The 20,345-nt window shown below is 39.1% G+C and overlaps 1 protein-coding gene across 1 annotated transcript; it reads left to right on the forward strand.

The window, feature by feature from the left end:
- Positions 1-4,439: 4,439 nt before the first annotated feature.
- LOC119774478 lies at positions 4,440-14,191 on the forward strand. Its single transcript, XM_038272003.1, has 2 exons — positions 4,440-4,541; positions 11,169-14,191. Exon 2 carries the CDS (start codon positions 11,176-11,178, stop codon positions 12,784-12,786), a length of 1,611 nt encoding a protein of 536 aa, XP_038127931.1. The 5' UTR covers positions 4,440-4,541; positions 11,169-11,175; the 3' UTR covers positions 12,787-14,191.
- The last annotated feature ends 6,154 nt before the right edge of the window (positions 14,192-20,345 follow it).

The following is a 20,345-nucleotide window of genomic DNA, read 5'->3' on the forward strand; positions in this document are numbered from 1 at the left end:
ATTGGTACCTGTACTTAAGTACCATTTCTGAGTACACTTTCCATCGCTGGTCAGTCCAAAATGTTTTGGTGCAATTGAACATTTTGCCAGATGCCCTATGATATCGTGAAGCTAGGGGTGAGATTTGTACCAAGAGAAACTGAACTGTCTATGCCGGTAAAAAACATTATTTTATATTACAAAATGTTTCTCCAAAGCCAAAATTCTTTAACATTCTTCAATAAAAGTGATGCTCAAGCGAGTCAAATGCCTTATAAAAGTTGAGAAATAAAATAAACTGTCACTGTTAATAAAATATCTGTAATCTAGCATGTCAAGTATAAGTTTATTATGATAATAAATATTTATACCCTTTATGAACACAAATTGATATTCAATGATAACATTTGCTAACCCACTATGCGGTCGGCATAAACAAGACCTAATATTTTATCCTCCCGATCACCGGCAACCGTTTTTTATAGCGTCTACAACTACTAACTCAGAATGCATGAAAATTACATTGGTAAAATTTTTACCAATATAAACATGTTAGACATTGTTGGAAAGCTTTGATTCGCCACAATTCAATCACCAAGTTCATTTTATGGACACAGTGAGCAGCAAAGCACAATTAACACAGATATAGCTGCATGTCAAAATGTAAACATGACAAAGTAGCCACAACTTAATTCCTTTGAAGGCATCCAGAAGCCGTTTTACAAATCCTGTCTTTAATTGTTTATATTCCATTCGTTCATAAGGGGCCACAGATTAAAAGTAATCAAGCATATTAGTAATAAAAATATTCCATGATGAGAAAATTGCCCATAACTTCTGGTTTTTGACATTAAAAAAGTTAGCTGGTCATAGTTAATGCTTAGAATCTTGCAAATAAGATTTACTTTTTCAGTTGATAGGCCTCTATATTTGGTATGTTTCTTTACATCGTCTTCTAACCTACAAGACTAAAGTATCTGCATCTTTGTAGGGCTCGATTTGAGTCAGGGATATTCAAGGAAGTCTCACAAATGCTGAAATATAATCTAGAAAATTGTTAAGACTTACCTGTGAAAGGTAATTCCAATTACTTTTGAATTATGTTCAGCTTAAAAGGCTATTTATGTCGAGGATGTGCGGGGTCACACGCAATGATAAGATGGATGAGCTCGGATGGATCTCATCTTCTTCACCCATATTTATCTATAAAAAAAGTTTCCCCACAAATAAGACTACTGGTGCATTAAAAAGATCATGGCATGCTAGTATCTGTGTGTGTGTGTACTGCAGTGAAAACATTTCAGCATGTTGGCAGAGTAAAAATTGATCTCTGTGGCAACTATATAACTACTAACAATGCAAATTACAAAAATAAATAAACTTACAGCATCTTCCCTAGAAAATTACAACATAGAGGTAGGTACATTTTACTAGCAGTGATGTGAAATGGATTTCTCCAAATAGCATGCCAAACTTTACCTATCGAATAGAAACTTTGGAACTGCTGCATCAAGGAAAAGCTCGACCTGTGCATTGTACGCCATCGTGTGGAAGAATCTTCCAAAAACACACGTCTTGTTTTTCTCTTCTGTGGCCTTTCTCTTCTTCCCATACACTTTGTAGACACTTTTTCTCTCACTTCTCTCAGCCATTTACAGCGGAAAGAGAAAGGCAAGCTTCACAGGATGAAAATGTAGCTCACAACAGATCTACACCTGAAAGTGTGCAGAAAATATAGCTAGCTGGGGGCGAGCATGTAGGACGGCCTTACGCAAACATATCACAAGAATGATTTACAGTTAGGAGGACCACTGATTTAGGTGATCCACCAGGAAATAAAAAATCATCCTCTATACCAGGGGTCTGCAACCTGCGGCTCCGGAGCCACATATGGCTCTTTGGACCCTCTCCAGCGGCTCTTAATAGCGGCTAAAATGTATATAAAGAGCTAAATAATTTACTATAATATATACCGGTATCAATAGCTTTAGCGTTTTTTATAAGATGGAAAAGAATGAGATAAAAAGAACCAGAAATATGTTTTAAGAGACATTTTTCTATTAATTAGCTTGAAAATTATACGTTTTAACATTAAGAATATATCTATTGATTGTTTGAGATGGCAACAACTAATTTCCTATACAAGATAAAAAAAAAAAAAAAGGTTTTCTATAAAAAGTCATGGTATATTTTGCGGCTCTAAACAACTTTTATTTGGTCGTACTCTTGGCAAAACGGCTCTTTGGATATGAAAGGTTGCAGACCCCTGCTCTATACCTTTAAGCTTCATTAGAGAGAGAGTTGGACTTCATGATCCAAACCAAGAAAGTCCACAAAGGTAAGAAAGCTGAGAAGCATTTTAGCCTTTTTAAAAATTTTAGCTATTTTCTATACAAATTAGAATTTAAATAAAATGGATTTGTTATGTTTTCTTTAAATTTTTATTAAGTCCATAAATATATTGCATCAACACATACAAATTATATCTGACATTTAAAAGTTAAAAGCTAAATATTAATAGATCTTTTTACTACCATTGCCATAACAGTGAAATAATCCACCCCATTAGGTGGGACAACCAATCTAGTGTTAGTGTTAATTGTTACAGGTAAACCACTTTGCTTTAGTGATCAGTAGCTTTTGAATTGAATAAGATACAGACTTTATTCCTCATCTTTTTAAGGTGAAATTACAAGATTGTGTCACTATGTCACGTCCCTAGGATTCATTGATTGTCAGATAGAAGTAATAATTAAACTGTTGTTAGAGATTGAATAAAAAAATGTATTACTCAATGGATCAAAGGTAACTGCGTCATCTGTCTGTCCCCTACCCTCTGGAAAGCTGTTCGACGCAAACTCATCTATATAAAAGATACGCAATCTGTTTTCTCAGTCTGTTCTTACAGTCATCATCTTAAGCCTTTGAATCAGAAACTGTCTTTATCTTCAAAAGTATCCTGAAGACAGAGGGAGTATGTCATTCTCCCTGGTCTGCAGCTGGAAACCTGCAATAAATAAATCTGTATGTTCACTCATTTACTCTTAAAAACTATCCCTTATATTGGTAAACTGGTATACTTTGTGAACTATTGAAAGTTCGTAAGTCCAGCAGTTTTTCCCAACAATTGTGGATTCTTAAGTTTTATATAATGCTTCGCAAAACACAGTCATGATTACATATTTGTGATTTATGTTTAAAAGTTTATACATTTTCCACAATTTTTATATAAAAATTATCTACCTTCAGACAAAACATTTTTAGGAGTTTTGATAGTAGTAAATAATTGTGAGAACCATCACCAGTCTCTTCTACATAGACAGGTGGCAGGAAGACAGAGACAGATAGGTGGGGCAGAAGAATTGTATGGGTGTGCTGAGATTAATGTGTTTATAGGTGGTGTCACATGATTTCAGAGAAAGACTATGTTTTCAGCTGAATAGAAAGTAAAAACGCTAGTTTAAAAAAAAAGTTAAAAACCAATTTGTTTAGAACTGCCATTCACTGTTAAAGTTCAACTGTTAACTAAGGTATGATTGGTTTAAGGCCATGGTCCAATTGTTTGATATGTTTTACTACCTGCTGTTAATGTTTTTTTTTTTTCATTACTTGCTTTTATCTTTGTTGTTATTTATTTATCCGTGGAAAGCACTTAAAATCTGCCTTTCCTTGCCTAATCTTTCTTTTTTCTTTCATAGTTTGTGGTTTTTCTTCTTGCAAGAAGTAGACCCACAAACTACTGATGTTATCAGAATTACATTATTGTCAGACTAAACATTTATAGCAGTTTCTATAGTTGTAAAAAAAAATGTGACCATCACCAGCCTCTTCTACATAAACAGACAGGTGGTGGGGCAGAATAACTGTATAGGTGTGCCAAGAGTAATTTGTTTATACATGGTGTCCCATGATTTCAGAGAAAAAGTATGTTTTCAGTATAACATCAACTGAGCAAAAATTATAAAAGGCTGGTAAAAAAAAAAAGTTGAAAACCCATTTGTTTGAACTGCCTTTCACTGTTTTAAGTTAAACTTTTAACTGAGGTATCACTGGTTTAAGGTCATTGTCTAGTTGTTTGATTGTTAATTGCTTTTATCTTTGTTGTTTTTATTACTTAATCCATGGAAAGCACCTTGAATTGTCCTTGTGCTAAATCGTGCTATATAATCTGCCTTTCATTGCCTTATCTGTCTCTATTTTTTTATAAAGAGCTCCGACTCACCCCCTTTAAAACCTCCTCCTGTCTGCACACATTCAGAGAACTCTTCAGTACTCCCAATCCAGAAGCAAACAAAGCCACACAGGTAAGATATATGCAATTATTTTGTGTGTGTGATGAGAGTAATTTGTGTCTGTGGAGTCATGTGGTTTCAGGGAAAGGGTATATCCTCTGGAAAACATCCCCGCAACTGAAAATACAATGAACATATTAACCTAATATGATTTCTACTTTGTTTTGTAGGAAGAGCTCCACCTCTCAACCCTTAGAGCTATAAATCATCCTGACTGCAGACATAGAACTCTGTATTGCTGCACAATCAAGAACCAAGAAATCAACACAGGTAAGAAAGCTGAGAAACATTTTAGCCATTTTTTTCTACTATTTTAAATTAAATGTGTGTCTTGTTGTAATTTAAATGATCTTGATTCCATAAATATATATAACTGTCATGATTGGTTTAAGAGGCTAAACCCACATGCAGAACACAAATGGAGGCTGAGTAAATGTTTAACAGAGTTTATTGAACAGGTTTTCACACAAAGACATGAACTGGTTCAGGTACTGGTACGGGCTGGGTTCACTGATGTCTGCAGAGACGGACAGTTTGATTAGCCAGGCAGTCAGATAATTTATTGAGTCTTAGATATTTCAGAGTCTACCTTGAAGAGGTCCAAGCTTCTTTGTGAGAGAGGGAACCGGTTGGGTCCAGAGACTGTTGGTGCAGCAGAGTGCTCAGCAGCAGCAGCGTCTAACTTCTGACTAATGAATGGCAGACCTTGATTAGAGATTCCAGCTCTTCACTGAGAGCAGCAGGAGCTTGAGATGACAGGTTTGATCTGGGAAACATGAAACGTGGGGTGGATACGAAGAGACGGTGGCAGGTGCAGGCGGACAGCAGAGGGATTGATAATCTGGGCAATCTTATATGGACCGATGAACCGAGGTGAAAGCTTCCTAGACATGCCTTTGAGAGGAATGTCCCATGTAGATAGCCATACCTCTTGGCCCAGGGTATAGTCAGGGGCAGGGCGCCGTTTAGAATCAGCGCATCTCTTCATGGTGGCAGATGAGCGGTTGAGGGTGGCGATGGTGTCCTTCCAGACACGCTGACAACGGCGGATGTGGTGGTGGACTGATCTAACCGTTATCTCTCTCTTGTCTGCAGGGAAGAGTGGTGGCTGATAACCTATGGAGACTTGGAAAGGGGACAAACCGGTAGAAGCAGATCTCAGGGAATTGTGGGCGTATTCGATCCATGTCAGAAACTGACTCCAGTCAGTCGGATTGTTAGAGGTTAGGCAGCGGAGAGTGGACTTGAGTTGTTGGTTCATCCTCTCCGTCTGCCCATTAGTCTGAGGGTGATAACCAGAGGTGAGAGAGGACTTGCAATTCAGAGCTGAACAGAAGGCTTTCCAGACCTGTGAGATGAACTGGGGACCACGATCGGAGAGGATCTCTTGGGGTATCCCATAGAGACGGAAAACATGCTTCACGAGAAGTTGGGCAGTTTGGAACGCAGTGGGTAGTTTCCTGAGGGGAATTAAATGACAGGCCTTGGAAAAACGATCGACAATGGTAAGGATAGTGGACATACCTCTGGAAATTGGGAGACCGGTGACAAAATCAACTGCGATGTGGGACCAAGGACGGGTAGGAACAGGTAGAGGATGCAGCAGGCCAGAAGGTGGTTGGTGAGAGGTCTTATTTCTGGCGCAGATGGAACATGCCAGAACGTATTCTTTTACGTCCTTGTGAAGAGACGGCCACCAAAAACGTCTAGTGATGAGGGCTATGGTTCTGCTCACTCCAGGATGGGCCGAGAATTTTGCTGCATGCATCCAATGGATAAGGCGGGATCTGACGGAAGATGGAACATAAGTTTTGTTTGGAGGAACGTTACCTGGGTCAGGTTCAGAGGCTAGGGCAGAGTTGATCAAATCAGTGATCTCCCAGGAAACGACTCCAATCATGCATGAGGCAGGGAGAACAGGTTCGGGTGTCTCAGGTTGATCAGCGGAGTACAGGCGAGAGAGAGAGAGTCGGGCTTGACGTTATTGGAACCAGGTCTGTAAGAAATGATAAGATTGAAACGAGAGAAGAATAAAGACCATCTAGAATGATGTGGGTTGGATCTTTTAGCCGATTGGAGATAAGCCAGGTTTTCGTGGTCTGTCCAAACCAATACTGGATGCTCGGCCCCCTCGAGCCAGTGTCTCCACTCTTCCAGGGCGAGTTTGATGGCAAGAAGTTCTCGGTCTCCGACATCATAATTTTGTTCTGCCGGAGAGAGTCTATGTGAAAAAAATGCACAAGGGTGAATTTTCTGGTCAGAGTCTGACTGTTGAGATAAAACAGCTCCAACACCGGAGTCAGATGCGTCCACCTCTAGGACAAACTGTTTAGAGGGATCAGGTTGGATGAGGATGGGTGCCCTGGAAAACTGTTTCTTCAGTTTATTAAAAGCATTTTCGGCTTCAGATGTCCATTGGAATGTCCTCTTCACAGAAGTCAGAGCTGTGCGGGGTAGAGCTGTCTGACTATAATTTCTTATGAAACGCCTGTAGAAACTTGCAAACCCAAGAAACCTTTGAAGCTGCTTACGGTTTTCAGGTGTCAGCCAGTCCAGAACTGCCTTTTTTTTTTGTCTTCGGATGGCTTCACCTGCCCGCCCTCGAGCACAAACCCTAGAAAGGTGACAGATGGTTGATGAAATTCACATTTTTCAGCTTCACAAAGAGTTTGTTTTTCAGTAATCTCTGAAGAACTAGACGAACATGTTTCTTGTGGTCTGAGAGGTTCTTGGAATAGATCAAAATATCAACGATGTATACAAAAACAAAAACATTCAAAAAATCTCTGAGGACATCGTTGACTAGAGCTTGGAAGCAAGCAGGAGCATTTGTGAGACCAAAAGGCATGACAAGGTATTCAAATTGGCCTAAGGGGGTCTTAAAGGCTGTCTTCCATTCATCCCCTTCTCTTATTCTAAGGAGATGATAGGCGTTTCTTAAATCGAGTTTGGTGAACACTGTCGCACCTTGAACAGGTTCAAAAGCTGATGCCAGTAATGGTAGGGGATACTTATTTTTGACGGTTATCTGATTCAAGCCTCTGTAGTCAATACAGGGTTTGGAGGGAACCGTCCTTTTTTCCCACAAAAAAAAAACAGCACCGAGAGGAGATGAAGATGGACGAATAATTCCAGCGGCTAGAGACTCATTGATATACTTCTCCATAGTTTCGCGTTCTGGTTTGAAGATGTTAAATAGTCTACTGCTGGGAAGGGGGGCTCCTGGTAGTAAATCAATGGCGCAGGCATATGGTCTGTGAGGTGGAAGAGAAGTCGCACTGACCTTACTGAAGACTGGTGCCAGATCATGATACTCAGGAGGAACAGAAGTAAGGTCAGGAGAGTCCATCTCCCCCCTACCTCTAGGGGACTGAATAGTAGGAGCCGCAGAACGAAGGCATGACTCGTGACAGGAAGTGGACCAAGATTCAATGTGGCGTTCAGCCCAGTTGATATGGGGATTGTGACGTTCCAACCACTCGAAACCAAGCACCAAAGGAGAGCATGCTGAGGGAAAAACAAAAAATGTTAGCTTCTCACGGTGGTTTCCTGAAATAAGAAGTTCTAAAGGTTGCGTCTGATGAGTAACTTGGTGAAGCTTCTTTCCGTCAATTGCCGATACTCTGAGAGGCTTAGTTAAAGGAACAGTCTCAATCCTTAACTGCTGGACCAGCTCAGAATCAAAGAGATTTCACTCACACCCAGAGTCGATGAATGCAGATAATGTGAGATTCTGGTTAGAGAAAAAAGGGTTGCTGGCAACAATAAATGAGGAGTCTTTTCAGATTTCAGATGGCCCGTCAGACTCCTCAATTCCACTGACGGGCCCTGGCTTTTGATTTAGCCGGGCATGAGGAAATGAAATGGCCGGTCTCACCGCAGTACAGACAAAGTTTTCCTCTAAATCTCTGTTGTCTTTCTTCGGGGGATAACCTTGTGTGTCCAATTTGCATGGGTTTGACCTCCAATCCATCTGTGTGAGAGGCTTGGACAGGTACTGAAAAAGTCTGGCTCTTAGACTTTGGCTTGGAACTGGGTTCCAGAAAAAAACAGAAGCATTGTTAAATGCAGGAGCAGAAACAGAAAAATTCAGGCTTCAATGTTTAGAGTTATTTCTAGTCCGGAGTCTATTATCCAGTCTGATGGTTAATCGGATTAATTCCTCCAGACTAGCTGGTTCGTCGATTGTGGCGAGTTCGTCTTTGATAATTTCATTTAAAGCCTTGAAATAAGCACTCTTAAGTGAGCACTCATTCCAGCCTGAGGCTGCAGCTTTAACCCGGAAGTCAATGGAGAACTCAGCCACTGTTGAATTTCCCTGCTTCAAACTTAGCAGAGCTCGGGAATCAATTGTTTTGTCTGAGTCATGATTGAAAACTTGGGAAAACTCAGATATAAACTCAGAAAACGTACATGAAAAGCTGGACTCAGAAGAGAACCTTGCCTCTGCCCATTCAAGGGCTCGTCCAGTAAGTTGAGAGAGAATGAAGGAGATTTTCTTCCTATCATTCGGAAAATGCTAGGGGAGTGCTCAAAAAGCAAACGACACTGAGACAAAAATCCTCTACAATCCTTTTGGTTACCTGAAAATCGTTCAGGAGTACTCGGACGGAACTCCGGAAATGATGTCACTGTCGGTGACCTTAGAGGCTGAAGTGCTTCCGGAACAGGACTTACTGCTGGCGTGGCATTAGCATCCCTCATGTAGCCAGCGTATGCCTGTAAAACTTGGTTCTGATGTTCAATTTGAGTGTTTAACTCACGGAGGGTGTGCGCATGTCCTTGGATTTGGGCATCCTGCTCCTCGAGCCTCCTCCGGAGGTGATCTGCTGGGTTTTGTATTTGGCCGCAGTGTTCTGTCATGATTGGTTTAAGAGGCTAAACCCACATGCAGAACACAAACGGAGGCTGAGTAAAAGTTTAACAGAGTTTATTGAACAGGTTTTCACACAAAGACATGAACTGGTTCAGGTACTGGTCTGGGTTCACTGATGTCTGCAGAGACGGACAGTTTGATTAGCCAGGCAGTCAGATAATTTATTGAGTCTTAGATATTTCAGAGTCTACCTTGAAGAGGTCCAAGCTTCCTTGTGAGTGAGGGAACCGGTTGGGTCCAGAGACTGTTGGTGCAGCAGAGTGCTCAGCAGCAGCAGCGTCTAACTTCTGACTAATGAATGGCAGACCTTGATTAGAGATTCCAGCTCTTCCCTGAGAGCAGCAGGAGGAATCCAGATTGGAATCTTCAGGTTTGGCTCACCAGGGCTGGCAGGCAGGTTAAAGCTCATCCAGAGCTTCAGACTTGAGACATGTTTCCTGTGAGCAAAGACAGAGGCAGATTAGAATCAGGTTTCTCTCAAGAGACAACTAAGATTCTTTCAGGTAACAGAGGCTCAGGTTCTCTAACCAAACTAGGTCAACACTGCGGCGTCGAAGGAAGGTCTGGTTGCTGCTTATGTAGGTAGGTCTCCTGATGAGTTGATGAGCGTCAGGTGTGCTGGAGGGCTCCAGCCCAGGAGACCCACAGCGCACTCTGCTGGAGAAAGGTGGTACATCTCCAGATCCCAACAATAACATATTTAACTTTTTATTATAACATATTTAACTTTTTAATGTCAAACTCCATCTTTCACCGCTAGGTTTGCCTCATAAGGCTATGATAATCAGGACCTAAATTTTAAGAATATCTTACCTAAAATGTTGAAATATTCAAAGAAAGCAGAGAAAATGTTTAATGACAATACAAGGAAACATTTCCGTCATATGTAAATAAATAGAAGCGAGAACAATAAGAGAAAAATATTCAAAGATCTATGTACCTACTCATCTGTCTTTTTATCAAAAAAATGAACAGAATGCAATTAAATATTTTATTGAATATGATTTAGGTATTCCTTTTGGTAGAAATTAAAAAATGTTTAGCACCACCTTGTGAGCTAGAAGAAATGAAATCCTGATTGTTAGACAAAAGGAATTTCTATGCTTGGCAAAGGATGATCAGTCACATATAGTTTATCAAATAGCGAGGGCAAAAAGAGCCACACTGCTGAGAGCAAACCATCAGTGTGGAGCGTAAAGCGCAGACTCTGAGCTACGCCACACAAAGACGCATTTCTGCACAAGCACAGCTGAAAGAGCAGAGTTAATCAGAGTTGAGAGCGCAGTATCAGAGCATTCCTTTCTCCCCTGCCGCTGCTGCCATGATCCATCTGTGGTCATGCAGAATGTGGAACGCTGCACGCCAGGTGGGCGGTGTTACCAAATGGGACGCAGCAGCACGGCTGGTGCTACTTAACAGATTACACAACTATGATGCATTTAAAACATCTGACAGACCACCCACTAACTTTTTTTTTAGTCTCATCCAGTCAACGAAAACTCACACCCGTGAATCGTCATTTTTTCGTCCTCAAATATCCATGTTTAGCTCATCAGTTCTCCTTTGTCATGAAAAACAACAGCAAAGTAATGTTTTCGTCAATGTCATTATTGACGAAAACATTACTCCATTGTAGCAATGCCTCCTTTGTTGATGACCACAGCATTTTTTGAATAAAGGTTTGAACCTGTCTGTCAAACGTCTTCAGAGACACAAGAACTGCAACAAAAATCAGTTTCGAGTTTGATAAAGAGCTTTTTGGGGATAAGGAAATATATTTTTATATGCTCCACGCAGCAGTTAAGCTCACAAAAATATGACCTGCATGTTCATGAAGGCAGACATAAGAAGTTTGAATTCATTTTTTACATATTATTGTTTTTGTTTTTTATTATGCAATATATTTATCTTTCAATTCAGTTCATTTATAATTTCACAAGGTTCTCTAAAGACAAATTTTAGATAGATAGTTCTCAAAATATTTTACTGATTTTAACTTTGCTGTTTTCCAAACTTTTTAGGTTCAGAATGTCTAAGAATTTTATTTATGAGAACGCAACCATAGATGAGGGACCCCCTGCCCGTATTCGTCTGACAACTACCAAGAGGAATCTAGATGGAGATCAGGCTGTGTCCAGAATCAAAAGATGCAGCCTTGGTGAGGAAGATCCAAGCAAGCCAAATAAAACAATCCTGCTGGTTGGAGAGACAGGAGCAGGAAAATCTGCCTTTATTAACACATTTTTGAACTATGCAATGGGTGTAAAAAAAGAAGATAAAGTGTGGTATGAGATTGTTCATGAAAATGTGGAAACCTCAAAATCAGAATGTGTTACGTTTCAGGTTACAGTTTATGACATTTTTGGTTTTGAAGGTCAAACTCTGCCGTTCTCTCTGACCATCATTGATACTCCTGGATATGGAGACACCAGAGGGATTGAAAATGATGCATTAGTTGCTCGAAAACTTTTGGATTTGTTTCGTTCAGAAGATGGTGTCAGTTCAGTTGATGCAGTTGGTCTGGTGTTGAAAGCAAGTGATAATCAACCGAGTGACAGATTGATATACATTTTCAATTCAGTGCTGGCGTTGTTTGGAAAAGATCTGGAATCAAATATTGTAGCTCTCATCACACACTCAGATGGAATGCCACCTAAAGTTGCCCTCAAAGCTCTAGAGGATGCAAACATTAAGATGGCCAAAAATGAGAAGGGCCAGCCAGTTCACTTTGTGTTCAACAATTGCCTGAGCACTACAATAACAGAAGATACAGAGTTTGGACTGGACCAGGCATGGGCTGTTACAATCGGAGGAATGACTAAACTTACAGCCTTCCTGGAAAATAGTCAATCTAAAAACCTAGACAACACTATATCAGTCCTTAATGAACAGATTGGGTTGACAGCCTGTGTTAACAATCTGGCAGACAGAATTGATCTTAACAAAAAGAAGCAAGAAGAGATAAAACAAACTCTAGAAGGTCTGGAGAAATACCAGAACGAATTGAGTAGTGGAGAGAAATTCACTTTAGAAGTTGATGAGCCATACAAGGAAAAAAGAGACATTTATGGAGGGATGAGGTTTTTTATGTTTGGGGGAGCTGTGACTTGTAATGTCTGTGAGGAGAACTGTCATTATCCTGGATGCACTGTTGCCTGGTATCCAAGCCACTGTAAGGTCATGAAAAATGGTCGCTGCACTGTTTGCACCAATAAGTGTCCTGCAAACAAACATGTGAAAGAGCAAAAGAAATATGTGATCAAGACAAGAAAGGTTTCAAAAACCATTGAGGAATTAAAGCAGATGCACGAAAAAAATTTAGCCATGGGTGAAAGCCTTCTGTCTAAACTCCAGGATGAGACAGAAAAACTTGAAACAGAAATAAATTCCCTGTTAGACAAGGCTTACAACCATCTTCTCAGCCTGGAGAAGAACGCTTTGAGTTTTGGCTCCTTGTTTGCTTTTGTAGACATTAATGTTATTATTGAGGAGCTAAAGGAAAGGAAAGACACAGAGAAAGTTCAAAAACTGGAAGAGATCAGTGGACAGTTTGACAAGAGAACCTGGGGAGGTCTGCGTTACGCATGGGGCAACATCAAGAGTAAACTAGCAAAAGGGATAGAAGCAATAGCAATATGATATTTATTGAGCAAATCAGAAATGGGAAATGCATGAAATAAAGCGAGAGCTCTTTTACTGCTACAGGCCACTGTTCCCTCTCCCTAAGTCTTCAATTGCTTTTAATGAGATGTAAAAATATTTTTCAGGTAAATGCTGACTCCTCCAGTTCATAGGTCAGTATTGGTAGCCCTTCCTATGAGTCAGTGCTAAATAAAACAGTAAATAAAGAAGAAAATATTTAAAAGATGGATGGAAGACAACTAATTAACAATAAACATAAATTAATCAAAATCAGTGATAGGTGGTATTTTACAACAAACTTTAACTGACCAAGATAGATCATGTTCAAATTCAAAATGTAGATGAGAATAAATTCTTAGGAGTGATAATGAAAAAAAATCAACTATTATGGAAAGTCTGCATCAGAAACATAAAAAAAATAAAAAATAATCAATTATTAATAAAGTAAAGCATATCCTTGATTATAATGTACTTCATACGTTATACTTCTGTTTACTACTGAATTATCTAAATCATTGTGTGCGGTCGCAACTATTAATGTTGCATCAATTATTTACGGTACAATGCTGGTTTATTTCAGCATAGTGATACTTTATTTATTCAATCCAAATAATTAAAAAATATACAATCTTGTAATATATTACACAGTATAAATCATTTTTAAAATGTTCAACAAGCCATTACCATAAAATAGACAAAACATTTTAAAATCAAAAGAGTGTGCTCATAAGCTAACAGGAATTGTGAATTTCCCATTACCAAATGTCAGACCAACTGCAAAACTTCTTGCATGTCTTTATGTGGAGTTAAACTATAGAATGCTCTAAATCCACACCACAAGCAAGGCCAGAATATTCATATTTATTAAGTCATGGTATAAATAAATAGTTTGGGATCAATATAAGATGATTGGAGCATAATAGAAATCACATTGTTTTTTGATTGTTGTTATTTGCTATTTTTATATTCTTTATTCTTATCTGTATGATTGTCTCCTTCCATTGTTGTTATCTGCTTTAATTTTTCTGTTATTGTTCCATGTTTACCATTATTGTATTCTTATTTTATAACATTGATTACCAATGCTTGTATAATATTTACAGGAAATCACTTACATTTGAGATTCAAAGAAAATATTAAATATTTGTTTCTTTATTATTTTGTAATTCCTTTTTATTACCATTAATGTAAAGCAGTTATGTTCAGAATCATCCTCAGTAGGAAAAAAAGGGATGAGATAATGTAAGTTTTCCTTCTTCTGACTCCTTTTCAAGCATTTTTGTTTGTGTAATTTTGCTCTTTTAAATTTTTTTTGTCTGATTTATTAACCCAAATCCAATGTTGAATGTTTTCATGTTTTCTTCTCATGCATCTTGAAAATCCAACCAAACAAAAATATTATGAACTACCTGTATGTTTTTATTTTAAGATGCAGAAAATTGTTCTTTTGATGATTCTTAATTAAGGTATGTTTTATGTAGTAAAATGTAAATAGAAAGCTTTATAAATAATTTTCCGAAACACCTGACATTTTAGGAAAATTGTGCAGTTTGCTGCAACAAAGTTTAATATGATTAATAATTTTTTTAATGTATCTGGATCTTAAATAATGTCAGAGTACCTTCTCTCGGCTTTTCACAAATATGAAACAAGACAATATAACATCACAACACTACGTACATTTACAGAGAAATTATTTTAAAGAATAAAAAATGTTAAAGAATAAAGTGATAAACCTAATTTTGAAAAAAAAAAAAAAAACCAAGGCAAGGCAGCACAAAAGGAAACCTTATAACAAGATCATCACAAGATTTATTGTCTTTGCAAAGACATGAAACTATTTAGATGGTTTTTCTTTTTAGTACAAGAGCAAATAATTGATTCAGTAAATTAGCACAGATGCAAACTTAGTTTCACAATTTTCTCTTGTTTTGAACAAAATAAGCTATTCAGCTTAATTAAGAAGAGAACCAACCTAAACTCTGGGGCTCAGCGGAAGCGGCATGTTTAGAAACATTAAACTAGGTAGGGAACGGCCATAAATGCTATTGTGGAATCCTGATCCAGTTACTCAACTCAACTTTATTGTCAAATGTGCTACATGGTAAACATACAACACAGATGACATTTCAGTCCTCTCAACCCCACGGTGCATAATAAAATATAAAAAATATATATAATGAACCATAGCATAAAATAAAAATAAAAACCTAAGATATAAAAATAAATATTTAAATATGTAAATATGTAAACAGTAGCAGTTACATCCAGTTCTCTGTCCTACAAGAAACTATAGCAGAAACCAGGAAGTTATATGTGGCCACCAGATGTTGCTAAAGCACCAAAAGATGGTTCTCTAGTACAAGCAAAAATATATTTGGTTAAAACCTGACATAGTTGCTAATCAGAAAATCGTCTTGAAAGAAAAGACAAAGATTTATGCCAATTGTCCATTCCTCTTTATCATTTCTTCAGGCTGGAGAAACGATGAGTCTTACTGGCCAGAAAAAACAAAATGAAGGAAACTATTCATTCATCCAACAGTCACAGCATCTAATCAAATTGCACAAGGCCAGACATTTTGAACCAGATACATTTTCTGAAAGAACTGAGATTAAAGTCGTATTTAAATGTCAAATCATTCTGGCTTAAACATGTATATAAATGTATCCTTTATCAGACCATATTGTCCCAAAAGTTACAAAAAATCTGTCTTAAAATCTGTGTTTTTTTTCCGTTATCTTCTGCAGGCCAGTTAGTTCTACATCAGCCTGAACACCTAAATTCGGCCAATCATATATCAACGGTCATCTCAGTGGCGGCTGGTGAAAAATATTTTTGGTGGGGCTGATATAGCCTAGTGTATGTCTCCAACTAATCCGGAATAAGAATTCGATTAAACAATTGGACAATACATACAATTTAACAGTAATGATTTAATTTACTATATAATAACAGTAACAGTGATGATTTGGGTCACTGTGACGGGGTTCTTTGGCCTCCAAGAATCCAGGCTCAGTCGGGTTACCGGTGTTGCTGATTTATTGAGCTCAAAAAATCAAAACAGGGTGCAAAAGAAACTAAACATACAAGATACTCTGGGCCTCAGCCTCCCTCCAGTTACCAGCAATGTAACAAAGAAACAGACAACAAAAATTGCCGCTTTTCTTCCCACAGCCCTCATTAAATAGTTTAAGCCCCTCACCTCAGGCTCTCTTATTTCTGATTTCTTCTCATTAATCAGTTTTGTCCATATATTACCTCCACAAACAATTAATTTACAAAAACAAATAATTTTTACAACTTAATTCTTTTACACAGATTCATTGACTTATTCAATTACACCAAACTGGGTTTGAACCCAGCAAAGACGCAGCCAGACTGAAGATGACAAGTCCCCGCATAAACACGTACACACCCACACCCCCCACACACCCACACACACACACACACACACACACACACACACACACACACACACACGGCTAACCCCACTGAAATATTAAGTGTGCACCCTCAATACGCCAGCAGGTAACCAGGAACAGCTTGTGTGTTTTAAGTTCATGGAGCTACTGGTCTCAGCGCGAGTGTATTGGTCCTCACAAACACAGTATAACAGGAACGTGTGTGTGGCGCGCAAAGTTAGAGAGGTTGTTTTAAGCGACGAGGTGGATTCGTCACAGTCACAATAACCATGACATGAAATGTTCATATCCTACAACAGGGATGTTCTTCCGGCAAACGGGTAGATAAATAAGGATCTCACCGAATTTGGTGGAAGCTGCATCTTCCTTGTTACATTCGCCATCGTCCCTCTCATTGTCTGCACCTGCGCTTGGGTTCAGAAGCCTGTTAAAGCGCAGTATTTTCAGCGCCCCAAGACCATAAAGTTCCGAGACGCTGATTGGCCATTAAATTCACCTAGCAATAGTACATGATTGACAGATTTTCTGCAAATGTGGGTCAGTCTGATCAGCGCCCCCAGAACAGAGACGGTAGGAGTCTGTCTGTGGAAATCCACAAATTAATGACAGTAGATAGGGAAATGTAGTTTATATAATTTGTTTTGCTTATAGGTACACAGTCTAGAGAGTAAAACTGACATTTATGATTTAATTTCTAAAAATATATTTTACGTTTCTCTCTTCTTATCAGGGAGGGCGGTGCCCCAGCACCCCCTATGGGCCGGCCGCCACTGGGTCATCTGTCAATCAATTTTTTCAGTCATAGCATCTTGATTCATATGTCGCAGCTACAACGGTTGAAATCAGAATCCTTTCCTTTCCCATTGAGTTCCGTCCCAGTGTTCCCGGGGATGGACGTCTGTGTCTTCGGCAGGCGTAGAGCTAACAGAACTGGCAGCGTTGCGAGGCAAGGGCTCAAACATGTACGGCTGGAAGCCTTCTACACCAAACCAAGCTTCTGCCGCCCTGGCGTCCTCTTCCACAACATCTTCGTCCCCGCTTTCCTCCTCTAAATAAAAAATGGATGACGGAGGAGACTCATCCACGACCTCCGACACTAAACTCTCCTCCTCTTGCATGTTTCCGCTGTCCATAGGCATGGGCGTAGGTTTGCATAGGGACCATAGGGACATGTCCCTACCAAAATTTTGGACGGACCTATTTGTCCCTACCAATAATTGGATGTGAACAACATGTTTATAATTTACTATACAGCAGCCGCTTCTTTTCCTCTCGCCGCTTCTCTGCCTGGTAGCTGCAGCTGCCTGCTCTTTCCTGTCCCTTTCACATAGCAGCGCATCAACTGTGCTGCGCGGTTTAACTCTCTGATTATTCTGCCTTAAGCTCTCTTTCTGATTGCGTGTTTTCTAGTCTGTATGCGCGCGCGCGGGTGCTTGGAGCGCGGAAAAAAAGACGCTAAAATAAATTAATATTGGGCTACGAAACTAGTCCGAATTAAAAAACTTATTATCTACGCTAAAACAGGCCAAAGCTTCTGACTGGAGTTCTGTAAAGAAGCAGGAGAGAGTTTTATTGATTTGTGGAACTTGAGAAATGTAAGTTAACAACGTTAGGATTTCTTTTATTTTATCTTTTAATCAGATAGCCAAAGGCTCCTTAAAGAAGATCTTTTATGAAATGAAACCAGGTGACAGAAACGTTTAAATGTTTCTTTTGGAGGAGTTCTGGATGGAGAATATTGACAGACAAAAACTATTTTTTTTTACTTCTTAAATGCAAAATGTTAACATATTTTTTACAATCTTCCTGCTCTAAGTGGGTCGCTCTGTCGGCTAAAGGCACATTTTAGTGGCCCTATACTCCAGTTTACGATTAATTCATTGCTAAATTAGTTCACGATTATTTAAATAATTTGTTAATATGATTAATTGTTTCAGCCATAGATAAAATACATGAAATTAGCTACACAGAGTAACTACAGCCCAGATGTACAACTTCTAATATTAATATTTTAAATGCTCAGTGTCAGTTCCTCTTCTAGTTCCAGTGCACATGTAAATACAATACATTTATTTGCCGTCCCTTGAATGTATTATTTTGCATGATCCAGAGAGAGCATATTACATAAAAAAAAAAATAAGAGTGGGTTTTACCTCTGCACAATTCTATATCTTCAGAACAAAACACAGGATAAATCCACATATTATAGACTATATTTGGTTAAACAGACACTGTCTTAGTCGCAGGTAAATTTAAATGCAATCCTTTTCAAAGTGGAAAAAGTCCTAATTCCACATTCATCAGAGCCAGTTATGCTTTAAATATTGATAAACAGTATCTAGTGCATGTAGTGCTTATAAGATTTGTATTAATGTAGCAAGAAATGCTGCTGTTCTCTTTAAACAAAATTAGCCCTGAAGCTCAAATTAAGCATAAAAAAGAGCATGCATATTTTTGCAAAGGACCGATGAAACTGAAGAATAGTGTCCCTACCAAAGTTAAAATCAAACCTACGCCCTTGTCCATAGCGTTCCTTGACAGCGTTGTTTCTAAGTCACCAATTTAGTGCTACTTGGTCCCAATGGAATTTCCCATTGGGAACCTGCTAGCACTAAGTTGCTAACTGGTTAGCAAGATGCTTTCCACAAACCGGCCACAACCAAACATGCTTGCGAACTTTCTGTTAGGTTTATTCCTTGATGATTATAAAGTTAATGTGTGCATATAAAACATTGAAGAAATAAGATGCTACATTCTGTCCTGTGATTCAGTCAGGAGGGGTAATTTTGTTTATTTCAGGGTCATTTCACTTTATGGCCTGCCTCCAGCCAGTTGGTCATTAAGCAGGGTCATGCTGTTTTATGACCTGCATCATGTCCACCCAGCAGGACGAACACAAGCTTTTGGATTACGGTTTGTTCAGAAATACTTTTTGGGGCCCTCTAACTTAGTGTGGAGGGATGTGGCATATGCTGTATTTTTAGACACGGGAGCAAGCTGGGGCTGGATGCTGCTTCGTTGTTTTTTTTAAAAAGATTAAAATCTTTTAAAGTTAAGGGAATTACCTAAGTTTTATCAAAGTGTTTTTAAATCACTCGCCCTGGACAGGACAGTTTCGGCCTATATTATTGAGTTTCACCTGTTGGCAGCAGACAGTAATTGAATGAGGAGGCCCTAATGGATGTTTTTCTGAAGGATCCCAAGGATTATCAATGAAACAACAGTTTGAGAGTTGGAGGCGCTGGCTTCATGTATTGAGGGAAAGTAGGAGAGAGGCGTTTTGGGACCCTTACTGGAGTCAGTTCAGCTCCTATACCCTGAAAAAGAGAGACCAGTTCAAATTTGTCTGCTGAACCTAAACCCATGCAGCTCGGCCGAACCAGGCTCTCCACAGAGAAGTGTTCCCGCAGGTTTCAGCTTAACCTTAGCCTGTATTGTGGGACACCACGTGTCCAGTTATCGGTCAAAAGGGCAAGATCAGTAGAGGGGGTGGGAATTCTACTGAGCCATACTAATACATTTAAATCCCCCTCTCTCACCATCCCTGCCACGCTTACCATCGGATTCAGGACCACATAGCCAAGTGGCCTGGGTCATGAAAAGATCAGATCCAGGTCGCATATGGGCAAAAAATCATTGGATTTGAGTCACTTCAGGCTGAAATATGAACGTAGCCAAAGTTTTCTATCTAAGGAAAACCAGCTGATTGCATCGACTCATTGACTCTTCAGCAATCCCTCACACTAAGCATGCTTGTAGTGACAGTGGAGAGGAAAAACTCCCTTTGAACAGGAAGAAACCTCCAGCAGAACCAGGCTCAGTGTGAGCGGCCATCTGCCGAGGCCGACTGGGGTTCAAGGAGACAGAAGCAGACATAGAAAAAGAAGCATAGATACAAAAGGCAACTGTCAACCAGCTCCACAGGCGGCCCCGTCCAGGAAACACACAGCCAGGCAGACGAGCTCCGAGCCAGCTCCCATGTTTCTTAGCCAACATGTTTCAGCGAACAAGACATTCTGTTTACTGGTTACCACTTTTCAACTATTCAATAATCTACTTTAGAGTCATTTTCATTCTAGTCTTTTAATTTCTTTAATCTACCCATTTTGTTAAAATAATTTATTTGTCCTT

This window comes from Cyprinodon tularosa, unplaced genomic scaffold (genome assembly GCF_016077235.1).
Source record: "Cyprinodon tularosa strain WSP-4 unplaced genomic scaffold, ASM1607723v1 ctg813, whole genome shotgun sequence".
NCBI lineage: Eukaryota > Metazoa > Chordata > Actinopteri > Cyprinodontiformes > Cyprinodontidae > Cyprinodon > Cyprinodon tularosa.